At 40.3% G+C, this 12,929-nt stretch overlaps 1 protein-coding gene across 2 annotated transcripts; it reads left to right on the forward strand.

The window, feature by feature from the left end:
* Positions 1-158: 158 nt before the first annotated feature.
* MMAB (metabolism of cobalamin associated B) lies at positions 159-12,615 on the forward strand. Of its 2 annotated transcripts, XM_063454670.1 has the most exons (9): positions 159-286; positions 4,212-4,267; positions 4,350-4,443; positions 6,324-6,381; positions 8,208-8,280; positions 8,485-8,582; positions 9,023-9,087; positions 9,447-9,506; positions 12,175-12,615. In XM_063454670.1, the coding sequence occupies exons 1-9, from the start codon at positions 198-200 to the stop codon at positions 12,260-12,262; spliced, it is 681 nt and encodes a 226-aa protein (XP_063310740.1). In that variant the 5' UTR covers positions 159-197; the 3' UTR covers positions 12,263-12,615. The 2 variants fall into 2 exon arrangements, with proteins under 2 accessions (XP_063310740.1, XP_063310741.1); XM_063454671.1 differs by lacking the exon at positions 9,447-9,506.
* Positions 12,616-12,929: the final 314 nt, after the last annotated feature.

Genomic DNA, 12,929 nt, shown 5'->3' on the forward strand with positions numbered 1-12,929 from the left:
ATCATCCAATTAGAAAAGAGCAGAGCACAAAACTGTTCACCAATTAGAAAGGTTCGTGACGCTGGGCCAATCTCAGCCCAGATGTCACGTACTGTTCTTCCCCCAATCAAAGCCGGCAAGTGGGCGTATACTAACACAGGCTAACCAATCACGTGACGTTTGTGGCGTGGCGCGAGTGGTGGGCTGGGTTGTGAATCATGGCTGCCGGGAGGTCGCTGTTTGCGGGAGCAGTGCGCGGTGTGCTAGTGGGCAGGCGGCTGTACTGTGACCGGGCTGCGGAGGGCAGGTCAGTCAAGGCATGCCAGGCACATCACGTGATCATTATAACAGGGGTACATACAGCACCTGATACAGAGCTCCACCACCTACCCTGCTGGTACAGGGGCACATACAGCACCTGATACAGAGCTCCACTACCTACTCTGCTGGTACAGGGGCACATACAGCACCTGATACAGAGCTCCACTACCTACCCTGCTGGTACAGGGGCACATACAGCACCTGATACAGAGCTCCACTACCTAGCCTGCTGGTACAGGGGCACATACAGCACCTCATACAGAGCTCCACTACCTACCCTGCTGGTACAGGGGCACATACAGCACCTCATACAGAGCTCCACTACCTACCCTGCTGGTACAGGGGCACATACAGCACCTGATACAGAGCTCCACCTACCCTGCTGGTACAGGGGCACATACAGCACCTGATACGGAGCTCCACTACCTACCCTGCTGGTACAGGACACATACAGCACCTGATACAGAGCTCCACTACCTACCCTGCTGGTACAGGACTACATTACTTGTATCACAGCTGGCTGGGCTTGTGGGAATTGCAGTCTTCTTGGGCTGGAGTGCCCATGTTACTTTCACTCCCAGCATTCTGGTATAGCCTGAGCCCATATGGGTGAACCAAAAATGACACACTAGCCCAGTCAATACATAATACTAGCAGAAAAACATTAAGGCGTTGGTATAAACATTCAGTTTACATTACATTATGGCCAGGATAAGGATTATTGCAAGACTGACCAAAAATAGAGAGAAAATAATCTGTCCCTATAACTAGAAATGTATTAAAAAATTAAGAGGATACTTTATTAGAGATACCAAAAAAGACAAACTGTAGACACACAGCCCCTTGCACTTACTGTCTGACTCGGTCAGTGACAGTAGTTAACGCAAAGAGCACACATATAAAGGATTAGGGGAGTGGGGGGATGACACAAGTAAAAATACAGACTGAGTAGGAGGTTATGAGAAGCCCCTATAAAGATTGCCCAATCGTAATAATAGAAAGATATTGGTCTGGCAATATAGTTAGAGTATGTTGCTACCCTGTAGAATGTCAGATAATCAAGGTGGGCAAATATCCTAAACTCAGTAGAAAATCTCCGCATAGACTCGCACAGGACACCAGGGAGTAAAGCTACTGTTTTTCTGTTCAAGGTGCCCATGAAGGCACTATTCCTACTATCTAACTCCTCTTGATCTATCGGCAGCGATGAACTCTAAACCCTATCAATAGAAGACAGCCGACTATATACTAGACGTTGCTAATTAGGGTACCTTCTTTCCAGAAAATCAGTCACTTCTTATACCTATCAGGACACCTTCAAGCGCTAAGGGTATACTAATGCATCTTAATCTGGTTTACATTAGGTAGCTAAATGTGCGCTAGATTCTAGGAAGTACTGTATTGCCTATTGGACCAATCAGCTATATTCTTGCCTATAAGCTTTTTATCGCTAGCCAACCTTATAGCTCCTAGCACTCTTAGGCAGCACAACGTCTGCAACATATGCAAGACGGTACTAACTATTGTATCATCTACTAGACAAGGTATATTTTGCCTACAAGCTTATTATTGCCAGCCAACCAGCTATGTGTATGTAAGACATCTTGTATGAATGCACCTTCCCTTGGAATAGACTATTAGGTGTTCATTAGCTTATTATTGCTATTTACCGACAGACTCTTGTTATATAGATATATTTACATCAATCTCATCACTAACAGGGAGTAGAACTTGGTTCCATTGTCAGCTTTAATGCCAACCATGGCTTCTGATTATTTACTTACCTCTTCTGATTAGATCTGTGCTTTGCTCAGCTCATATAATAACATGGGAGATTGCCGACAATAGCTTTACTCCCTGGTGTCCTGTACGAGTCTATGCGGAGATTTTCTACTGAGTTTAGGATATTTGCCCACCTTGATTATCTGACATTCTACAGGGTAGCAACATACTCGAACTATATTCCCAGACCAATATCTTTCTCTTACGATTGGGCAATCTTTATAGGGGCTTCTCATAACCTCCTACTTAGTCTGATTTTTTACTTGTCATCCCCCCACTCCCCCAATCTTTTATATGTGCGCTCTTTGCGTTAATACATTTCTAGTTATAGGGACAGATTCTTTTCTCTGTCTTTTTTGTTCGCTTTATTCACCTAGGGTTACCCCCTTATCTGTTCCCTCCAATCTGTGGATAACCTCCGTGGCCAACCTTTTTCTATTTATTGCCAGACTGGCCAGCATTTACTTTGGAATGACATACCTCAGATATTTGTACCCGTCCCTAACGGGTATAGTCGCTATTGAGCATATGAACAAATTGCCCCAATATCGCTTTGAAATGTTAATGGTATTTCAATACATTTAATAGTTATACGTATACAAGGCGGTGTATATATTGTGTATGGCAGGCAACCTTTCGGCACTCCAGTTGTAGACTACACCCACCATAATGCTGGCAAAGCATCGAGTGAGATGCAGTCTTAAACATCTGGAGTGCCAAACTTGCCTACCCCATTTTTATGTCCATAATTAACTTTGGGAAAGACAAATATCATTAAAGGGTTATTCCAACCAAAAACAGGGTTTCCATAAAATACTGGTTTTGGTTTTAGTAATTCTGTCTGTGCTGGTCCACACTTCCACCTGCAGACAAACAAAAATGAACTTAGCTTTTTTTTTTCTCCAACTTCAAATTCTCCTTCAGCTTCATATACCTCCACTGATGTCAAGTCTCTCTCGCGATAGGGAAGGATGTCAGGGAGGGTGGACTTAGTGAAAGACAGGGGTGGTATGTTGTATTCTTTTTGTGAAGATTTTGTCTTTCCACAGGTTGCAGGACATTTCAGAACTGCCATCTAAGGACGTCTTTGCCTGACGTGTTAAGAATTGTCTAAAGCTGTCTAGGGACTCACTGTGGAGCTCAACTACTAAAAAAAATCTCCTAACTTTAATTTACCAATTGCAGGTCTCAAAATTTGCATTCCTCACCTTTAGGCATTGTGAGTCCAAAAGATCAGTACTCCTTATATTAAGGGGAAACTATTTTTTTTCTTGGCGCTAAATCTTCCCACTCCGTTGAAGCCCCCCCCCCTTCTGTCACTTACCTGGGTCCAGCACGGTCTTCTCTCCTCCCCTGCTGACGTCAGCCGGTGGGGGATGCCTAATGCGCGGCAATGACCACACTCACATTAGGATTTCCCCATATTAAATCATTATTCAGTGCTTTCCTATGGTGTTTTGGGTGACACTGGATGTCATAGCGTGAGAACGTCCAGCGTCAGGCAACCAAAAGTCGTCTAAGAGCCTGTCTCTGGTAGACGGCCACTAGAGGTGGAGTTAACCCTAGCAGGTAGCTATTGCAGTTTCTTAAAAATTGCACCAGTGACACTGCACCCAGACACCTTCAATTAAGTGGTCTGGGTGCCTATAGTGTCCATTTAAGTTCTTCTCTACTGAGCATGCAAGATACTTTGCACTATTTTTTCCCCTCTCTCTCTCTTTCACTTATCGTTATTTTTATTTATTTTTTGTTATTCACTCTTTTCATTCTTCCCTTCTTACCTTTTATTTCTAATGAGGTCATATCAATTCTCATATGTTTTAAAACATTTACTACAAACTTCAGTTACAAAATGTTTTAAATCCTATTCTACTAGCATGTGTCGATAGAGCGAGAATGTGTTAGATAGTGTACAGTTGTATCACAAACCAAGGGTGCACCACAAGCTGTGGCCTGCCATTTTACCTGATTTCCAGTGGTGGTAGTCCACTCCAGCATGCTAAACCATAGTCCTCATGCACGACATGCAAACAGGACAGACTCTTCTCGCTAGTAACATTTGTTTATTTTTGTTTATACTTGACTTTGATCTAGCTCCTAATACTCAGATACTTATTTTTTTTCCTCAGCTCTAAAAAGAAACCCAAGACATTTCCCAAAATCTACACAAAAACAGGAGACAAAGGTGAATACATGTTTCTTGCTTTTTGGTCTAGTTTTTAGGTAACCAAATCCTACTGAGAGTTTTGAGCTCTGTTTGTACCCAGGTTTGTCCAGCACATTCACAGGAGAAAGGAGGCCCAAAGATGATCTTGTATTTGAAGCACTGGGAGCGACTGATGAATTGAGTTCAGCTATTGGGTAATGTTATCATCTGGGAACTTGTTTTAAATGTATTGTGCCATAGTAATTCTCCCCATTAGACATGTCCAAGAATGCAGTATATGCAAAAAAAAATGACATAATGTTTGACAGTTTTCTAAGGAAACGTTTTGTTAAAGTAGATGTGGCAAGCATTTATCAAATACTTATGTATAAAAATTAGGTGATGATATCACTTTGCCAATTGACCCCTAACTAGCAGAGCATAGTCTACACAGGTACATAGAGTTGGTTCCAGCTGACTGACTAAGCCTAATTTTACTCTAGTGTTTTCACATTATGCTGTATACACCACCAAGATCTAGATCACAACTCCTCCATCTATGAGCCAGCACTAGTACAGTACTGTTATTCTCACTTGAGTAATTAAGTATGCACGATCAATAATACTAGCTTGTTTAAAGTCTCTATATAACCTATTTTACGGGAAATGTCCCATTTAAGCTTATACTCACGTGACTTCCACTCCTTAAGTCAGCAGTGTCAATATGTCTCAATTCCGACCCTATGCTACTTTATAGCCGACACAGAGATTTCTCTTGAACCCATCGTTTCTTATAATATAAAATGTGCACTGTTAATGTATGCCTAAAACATGTTTATAAATGTTGATTTGACTGGCGAGCAACTGCTGTTGTGGCATTGCATGCCTATTTGTTTTTCCACAAGCACAATAAAATAAAGAATTAAAAAAAAAAAATTAGGTGATAAGTGAATTGTTTCACATGTCATAGAAATAGAAACAAGCAGAATATATATCTAGGGTTAAAGTTAGTCTGTTTTGGTCCTAAATTTAAAATTTCAACATTTTAATGCCTCGTTTCCACTGAGCGATATGGTACGGTTCGGAAGGGTTAGAATGGTCCAGCCTATTCAGGTGAGAGTTTCCACTGCAAAATAGCGTACCAGACCGTACCGAGCCGAACCGTACCACTCAGTGGAAACAGGGTATAAGTGAATAATCCTGATGTTATACTACAAGTTCATCAAGTAATCATTACAAAATTATGGTGGTATGTGTGCCCTATATATAATATGCCTGATGATCTAAAATCTGTCTTCCTTCTTCTAAACGAACTTCCTCCTCACCGGTCATAACATTTAAAAAATAAAAAATAATAATATATTGTCTTTGTGACCATATGTTCCGCCCCAACTTATTTGGTCCAGAAAAACTAATATATGGTTTAGAATTTCAAATCCTACTAGCCAGTCCTTAACCCCTTAAGGACCAAACTTCTGGAATAAAAGGGAATCATGACATGTCAGACATGTCATGTGTCCTTAAGGGGTTAAATGTTACTCACCATTGCAAGCCTGAAGAGTACATGGCATATACACGGCTAAATTTTCCCTCACCAGACGTCCCTCGACAAGCGGGCTCTAATACACATGCGTGACTAATGCCACACGCGTATTAGGACTCCCCATAGGAAAGCACTGGATGTCCTCATCAGAGTGTGAGGACGTGCAACGTCAGTTACCAGACAAAGTCTTTTAGGATCCAGGAGGCACCTCCAGTGGTTGTCTGGTAGAGAGCCACAGGGGCTGAATTAGTGCTGCAATGTAAACATTGCAGTTTTAAATCAAGTATTGTTTACATTTATCAAGGTTGTTTTTTTTTGGGGGGGGGGGGTTCCCTATATCAAATTGTGTTCGAATTGCTAAATTAGGAAATGCTTTCCCTTGTGAACATTCTTACATAAGACTTCATAGGACTCTATCAGAATGCTAATTAGCATTTGTTGTGTAAGCCCCTCTTCCTTGCTAAAGTTAAACTCAATGTTTTACTTTTCCCCCACGTTTTGCAGGGCAGGTACTCTTAAATTTGAGTAATTTTTTTCCTCTTGTCTTCCCAGGCTGGCCAGAGAATTTGGTATTGATGCTAACCTCCCATTTGTGGCAGAACTTGAAAAGGTAACCTGTTTTGTTTTATTTGAATTTCTTTTTTTTTTCTACAAAAAAAAAAAAGATCTTATTTAGCTATGTTTAAATGGTCTGTATTATGCTTTTTGTTAAATGTGTGCAGTGTTTTTAGCCTTCATGTGAAAGTGAGTTTCAGCATTTTATGATATCCTGTTCCAGAGAGAGGCTATAGTCATGACCGTGGTACTTGACTATTTTAACACTAATATTGATTGCAAAGCTAAATAATGGGATTCAATTTTATGTTTTTTTATTCCATATTTTTTAAAACCAAAACATAGTGTTAGTTCATTTTGAAAAAGAGTTTATTTTAAATGCAATATTATTTATTTTAATACAAACATGTTTTATTAATAGTGGTAAAATTGTAGTAAAAATCAAATTTTTTTTTACTCCTCATTCTCATACCAGTCTCTCTAGAAAATGTGCTATATTTTTGAATCTCTGTATGATCTAGCATTGGGATATGATGGTATTTTCTACCTTCTTAAACTTTTGGCGCTTGTACTGTTCAAAACAAATACATTTTGTTAAAAATCAAAGCGAATTAATCTCAGTATTGGCACTTGAAGGATATGTGGGCTGTGGATGGAGAGATTTGAGAGAGATGTGAAGGATGAGCATACTAGTAGGGGACAGAGGGAACATGAATGGGCTGTTGGAGTCAAAAGACCAAATTATTTGGGAGATGGGAAAACGGCACAACTGGCATAACAAGATGGAGGGAGAGAGCTGGTATTGAGTAAGACTTAGAAGTGGGGGATAGAGAGAGGAGGGAGAACCAGTGATGGAAATATAAAGGATGGGAAATATGGATGTTGGTGTGGAGGCCAGAAAGGACAGAACTACCTTGAGAATTGCACATGTGTTTCATTCCACTACATATCTGCATTCACAGACATGAACAAACACAACTAATGGATCAGATGAAAGGGTTGAGAGTGGTCTGGCTGTGCACCAGTTCTGCATAGCCTAATCCTACCATACCGTGTATTTTGGACAGTTAATAAGGAAGTTAAATAGCCTTATTATGCCATCCCAAGCAGTTAGGTAGGCTTTGGGTATCATGGGAAATCTTTTGTAAAGCCTCATAAAATAGGTTGACAAAAACAGAGGGTCGGCATCCCCACCTCCCTGCCCCTAACCACTATTAGCAAGGTGATTGGTTTTTAAATAAAAATGAGGTGGTGTCAGTGCATAAATCCACCTGAAGGTGAGATACTCTAGGTACACCTCTATGCAGCGGCTGTCGGCAAAGCTGGGGGAAGATGTTCTTGGGTCTACATGTTAGATGAATCAAGGAAAAGCAAAGAAGTGAGATTCCTCCTTTGACATCAGGAAGCCGAGGTATGCTTATAGTGGCAGTGACTTTACAAAGCAGCAGTTTCAAGCCAGTGTGCATTGTGATAAAGAAACTGTAATGAGCAAAGTTGGTATGATGCTTAAAGTGGCAAACGTTAAATAGAACACAAACTGTAAAATGTAGTATTGTTATTGCTATGACCATAAAGAGTTCAAATATGAATGCACCAGTTATCCTAAATCTAGGGCTGCAAATATGATATATTGTTGCTTCTAACAGTGTCAGTCAATGTACTGTATTAACAATATGTTTCTCAGTGCTGTATACAACTTGCTCTGTCAGTGTCTCTGTTTTGCTCGTGTAATGTCTGACATCATACTCAGATATGTAGTATCATACAACTTGGTGGTGAGGGAATTACCAGGGTTATGCTTGTATGGCCGCATACTATCCTCCACTAACATAAGCCATATTATAACACAAATTAACTTGCAAATACATTTTTCTTCAACAGATCCAGTGTATGCTGCAGGACATTGGCTCGAATATTGCAACACCCCTGTCTTCTGCTAGAGAAAGCCACATAGGTACATTGCAAATTTCAGGTTTTGGGGAATAAACATTTTTTTACAAGCTCTAATCCATAACAAAAATAAATCCCTTTTGGGCTTTAAAAATAGCACTTTGAAATGCATGGATATGCTTGCCATCATTGATGGAACGGTTTGTGAAAACAGTGTGTTGTAATTAAGCAAATTCACTCAGCTAATACGTTGCCATTTTTTCTGTAGTCAAAACAACATTTGATGCAGAACCTGTCCAGGAATTAGAACAATGGATCGATAAATATACTGCTCAGCTTCCCCCGCTGAATAACTTCATCCTACCGGTATGTCTAACACAAAAAAAAAGAGGATCCGTGCCACAGGGATTATAGCGTACGAATATAACACTCTCAGTTCTGGACAATGATGATGATTGGCGAATAATACATATGCTTTAAAAAGTGTATTGGTAAAAACAGGAATGTCATTAACCCAGCAGTTCAGCTGAAACCTGTTTTTCAGATTTATAAACCTAAAACTGTACACATGCATTATTTCATCTAATTATTTTAAGGCACTTAATATAGGAAATAGTGAGAAGAATTCATGACTTTTTTTTTTTTTTTTTAAGTGTATTTAGTAAATTATTTACATCCCCATATCACTGTGGAAATTTTAATCCTTGCTTGTCCAAAAATAATTAAATGTAGGTGTAAGTTCTGCTTTGTACAGCAGAGGCCGCTATCACTGTTTTTCTATTACCAATGCATTATCCATGTTTCAGTCGGGAGGAAAAGCGAGTGCATCTCTGCACGTTGCCCGGGCTGTGTGCCGCAGAGCAGAGAGAAGGTAATGAACTACTATTTATTATTCTCCATCTAATAAATGTATTAAATGTTTTAACTACAATTAAAATAGACAATTTTAATAGACGTAGGAAATAATCAAAGCTCAATGTGATATCAGACCTAGAATGCCTAATAAAGCTTACAATGTGGTGTTGTATATTGGCGTTTTTAGAAGATATATTTTCTAAAGGCTTAAATTAATTCAAATTCCAAAATTGAGGCCAAAATAATGAAGGCTTCTCTTTACACAGTTTGACTTATTTAGCCTCACATTTGCAATTCTATAAAATTGTGAGTTTGAGTAACTCTGTTAGAGAACTTTAAACCAGTGTATACTAATTACATTTCTCTTCTTATCAGTGCCTTCAAAATTGTAAAGGCTGGAGAGGCAGATGCAAATGTTGGGAAGTACTTGAACAGGTAAAAGAAGCTGCAGACTTGCTTTAACACATATTTTTCATGCTTCTGCATCAAATCATTTATCCTATATACATTCAAAATATACATTCAAAATATACAAAATATACTAAAGTTTGACAGATGGCAGTCGGTAAGGGGAATGGATTATTGGATTATTTGACCTGGACAAAGTAAACATTGTAGAAGTAACCCAATACAATCTGTCCTGATTTGAGACCCTTTAACCCATTAAGGACACATGCCATGTGTGACATGTCATGATTCCCTTTTATTCCAGAAGTTTGGTCCTTAAGGGGTTAAAGGCATGTCTTAAGAGTTTGGAGCAAGGATTACATATTGGCTTTGCACTGGGCAAACCCTTAGAGGCTGTGCTCCTAGGTTTGATCTGCAGTGTGCTAGGCTCTTTAGTTTTAGAATTGGATCTAGAGTGGCAAAGGTATACTCCAGTGTCCTAGTCACTGTTTAGGTGACCAACCTTCCCACACACCGCAAGAGTTAAAAAGGTAGAATACCTACTTTTCACTCTGCAATGCTCTCTCCTCGGTCCCGCCTCTTTGGCTGAAATCATTATGCTTGATGATCGCAGCCAATCCAATGCTTCCCCATAGAGATGAAGTTGTCTGGGTGCATATAATGTCTCTTTAAGTAGAGTAGAAGTCTTATACTATATAATCAGTCAAAACAATACTGGGCCAAAACCATCATAGCACTAACAAGTTGTGAATCTTGTTTATGGTTAAGGAATCAAAACTTGCCAAGCTCTTAAGCAAGGAGCATAGTATAATTTGTTTGCTGGAGACAAGAGACAAAGTCCTAACTTCCTCATTTGTAGCAAAAATCTTCATTACCAGTTCTCTCTTGTAGAATCCTTGCAGGTTGGTAATGCAAATGGGAGAAACCCACACCTAGTGAAATAAGTTTGGCATCAGAAACATTCTTCGTAGTATCTATGATTCAATCATACATGGCTTACCATAAGCCAACAATAGAATGCTTGTATGTTTGTTTTCCTGGCACTATAGTGGTCCTTTAAGCAAACTCGTTTTCCTGGCACTATAGGGTCATTAGGTGCACCACTCCCGCTGGCCTGAAGGGGTTCCTTTTCTCCAGCTCTGTGCTCCCTCGGCACCGGTGACCTCTCCTCCCCTGCCAACGTCGGATCCAAATGCACATGCGCGGCAAGAGCCGCGAGTGCATTCAAACAGCCCATATAAAAGCTGTGGCGGAACCAACCTCGCCACTGTGAACTGGAGAAGCCTGGTTGCTAGCCTCCTGCCCTGCGACTATGGCCCTGGGGTGTATTAACCCTGTAAGAAGGGTATTTGGGCACAATGGATGTTTATATGCTGTTCCTGGCCCTTTAAATACTGTGGAGCAGTATTACAACTTTTAAACTGGTACTTTGGATGCAGTCGAAGTGCCGAAGTTGTCGAAGTGGCCGCCATTACAGTTGAACACGTGACGGCGGCCATTTTAATCCAGTCGAACGCGGTGAGCTGTACCTTCCCCTACCCTTCGACACTGCGGTTGGAGACTAAGTCCCGTTCGAAGATTCTAACACACGTTCGAACGGGACTTTGTCATTTCTGGGTGTAAAATAGACCTCTGGTAGACAATATAACACCACGGAAACAACCCCGGTTTCACTTCGACACTTCGACAGAAGTCGAAGTGCGTTCGACGATTTGAATGCCGCCTTCGGATGAGACTTTGTTATTTTCAGGGCAGAAATAGACCGACCGCACAGCCTGAATCTGTGGAACTGTTTTGGGCATGAAAATGTGCCTGCGGTCGGTCACAAAGGACTTCCGACTAACTTTTGAACTAATGGAAGGTTTTGCATGATTTTTGAGTATGTTCATATTTCAAGTGTGCTGATTAATAATAGATTAAGATTAAATGTATAGTTTTAAAGTTATACAAATATATACGTTTTAGCTTGGAGATAATTGAGGAGATACAGTGAGAAACTCAATTATCTCCCAAGCAGAGGGGAGGGAATATGTGGGATGTAACTGATAGTTGATTGGTTAATGCCTAATTGTCTAGCAGAGTACCTGCCATTAAACCTGAGTTCCTGTTTTAACCCTCAAAGTGAAGTGTCGTCTCATTCTTGGGGGAGGATTTATTGTATGCTGTTCCAGTTTGACTGCTAGGAGTGTAAACCGATTTGTATGGTTTCCTATTCAACTGTCTACAGCATTCATATGCTTGAGAGGATTTATATGCTTGTTCGGTGATTGTGGTGTCTGCCAGAGTGCTTGGAGTCCTCAGGAAACGCTAGGAGCATCCTTTAACGGAGGTACCCAGTCGGGGTGCCAGGCGATCCGTTACAAAAGCATTACTCAATGCTTTCCTATGGACGTCAGCGTCTTCTCACTGTGAGAATCCCGGTTGCGTCTCTAGCGGCTGTCAGTGAGACAGCCACTAGAGGCTGGATTAACCCTTAGTGAATCCAGCCTCAGCTGCAGGGTAAAACTGGAGGGACCTGGCACCCAGACCACTTAATTGAGCTGAAGTGGTCTGGGTGCCCATAGTGGTCCTTTAACCCCTTAAGGACCAAACTTCTGGAATAAAAGGGAATCATGACATGTCATGTGTCCTTAAGGGGTTAAGCTAAAAATTAAGATGTTTCTCACCTCTATGTATTTTGTTTTCTTCCATTCAGGCTGAGTGATTATCTTTTCACACTGGCAAGGTATGCAGCCAAGGCAGAAGGCAGAGCGGAGACAACATACACAAGGACTCAGTCATGAAAACTCTGTGAAATAAAGTGGGATTTCCTGGTGTTTAAGAAGGGAGGATGATAAGAACAAGCTGCAGTCTTAAATCATGTTGGTTTGTCAGCCATCCGGTTTTGGTATTTTGCTGCTGAACTTGTAACTAAACTCTCAAGACCAAAGAATTTAATTTACAATGGGAAGTTTATGGAAGAAAGAATCTCTTGAAGGATGGATTTAATTCGGCAGTTGATAGAATTGTTTTTTTGTGACTAATAGAGTAGTCATATATTGCTTGTGCGTTTTCATTGTTTGGTAATTCATCCCTTCATGTTTCTTAATTATTATGTCCTACTCTACTTTAAAGGACAACTGTCACTTTAACACTATTTTTGAAATCTAATTCTTTTGAATTACATCACATTTTGAAAGAAAAGTGTGTCTCTTGTGTGTGTAAAAAACAAAAACAAAAAAAAAAACCTAGTCCCGACCTTTAGTATATGACAAAATTCAAGTATAAACATACACTTTGGAACAGACAGGGTTTGAAAACTAAAAGATAACTAGCAAAAAATAAACAGTACGGTTCCCTGGAGTTAACTGGTTTAGTTGCCCAGTATGCACACCCCTTACTAACTAGGAAGAAACATCCAATCCAGAAAAAATGAAGATACCATGTTGGTCTATAGCAATAGTTCCCAAC

The sequence above is a fragment of the Pelobates fuscus genome, chromosome 5 (assembly GCF_036172605.1).
Source record: "Pelobates fuscus isolate aPelFus1 chromosome 5, aPelFus1.pri, whole genome shotgun sequence".
NCBI lineage: Eukaryota > Metazoa > Chordata > Amphibia > Anura > Pelobatidae > Pelobates > Pelobates fuscus.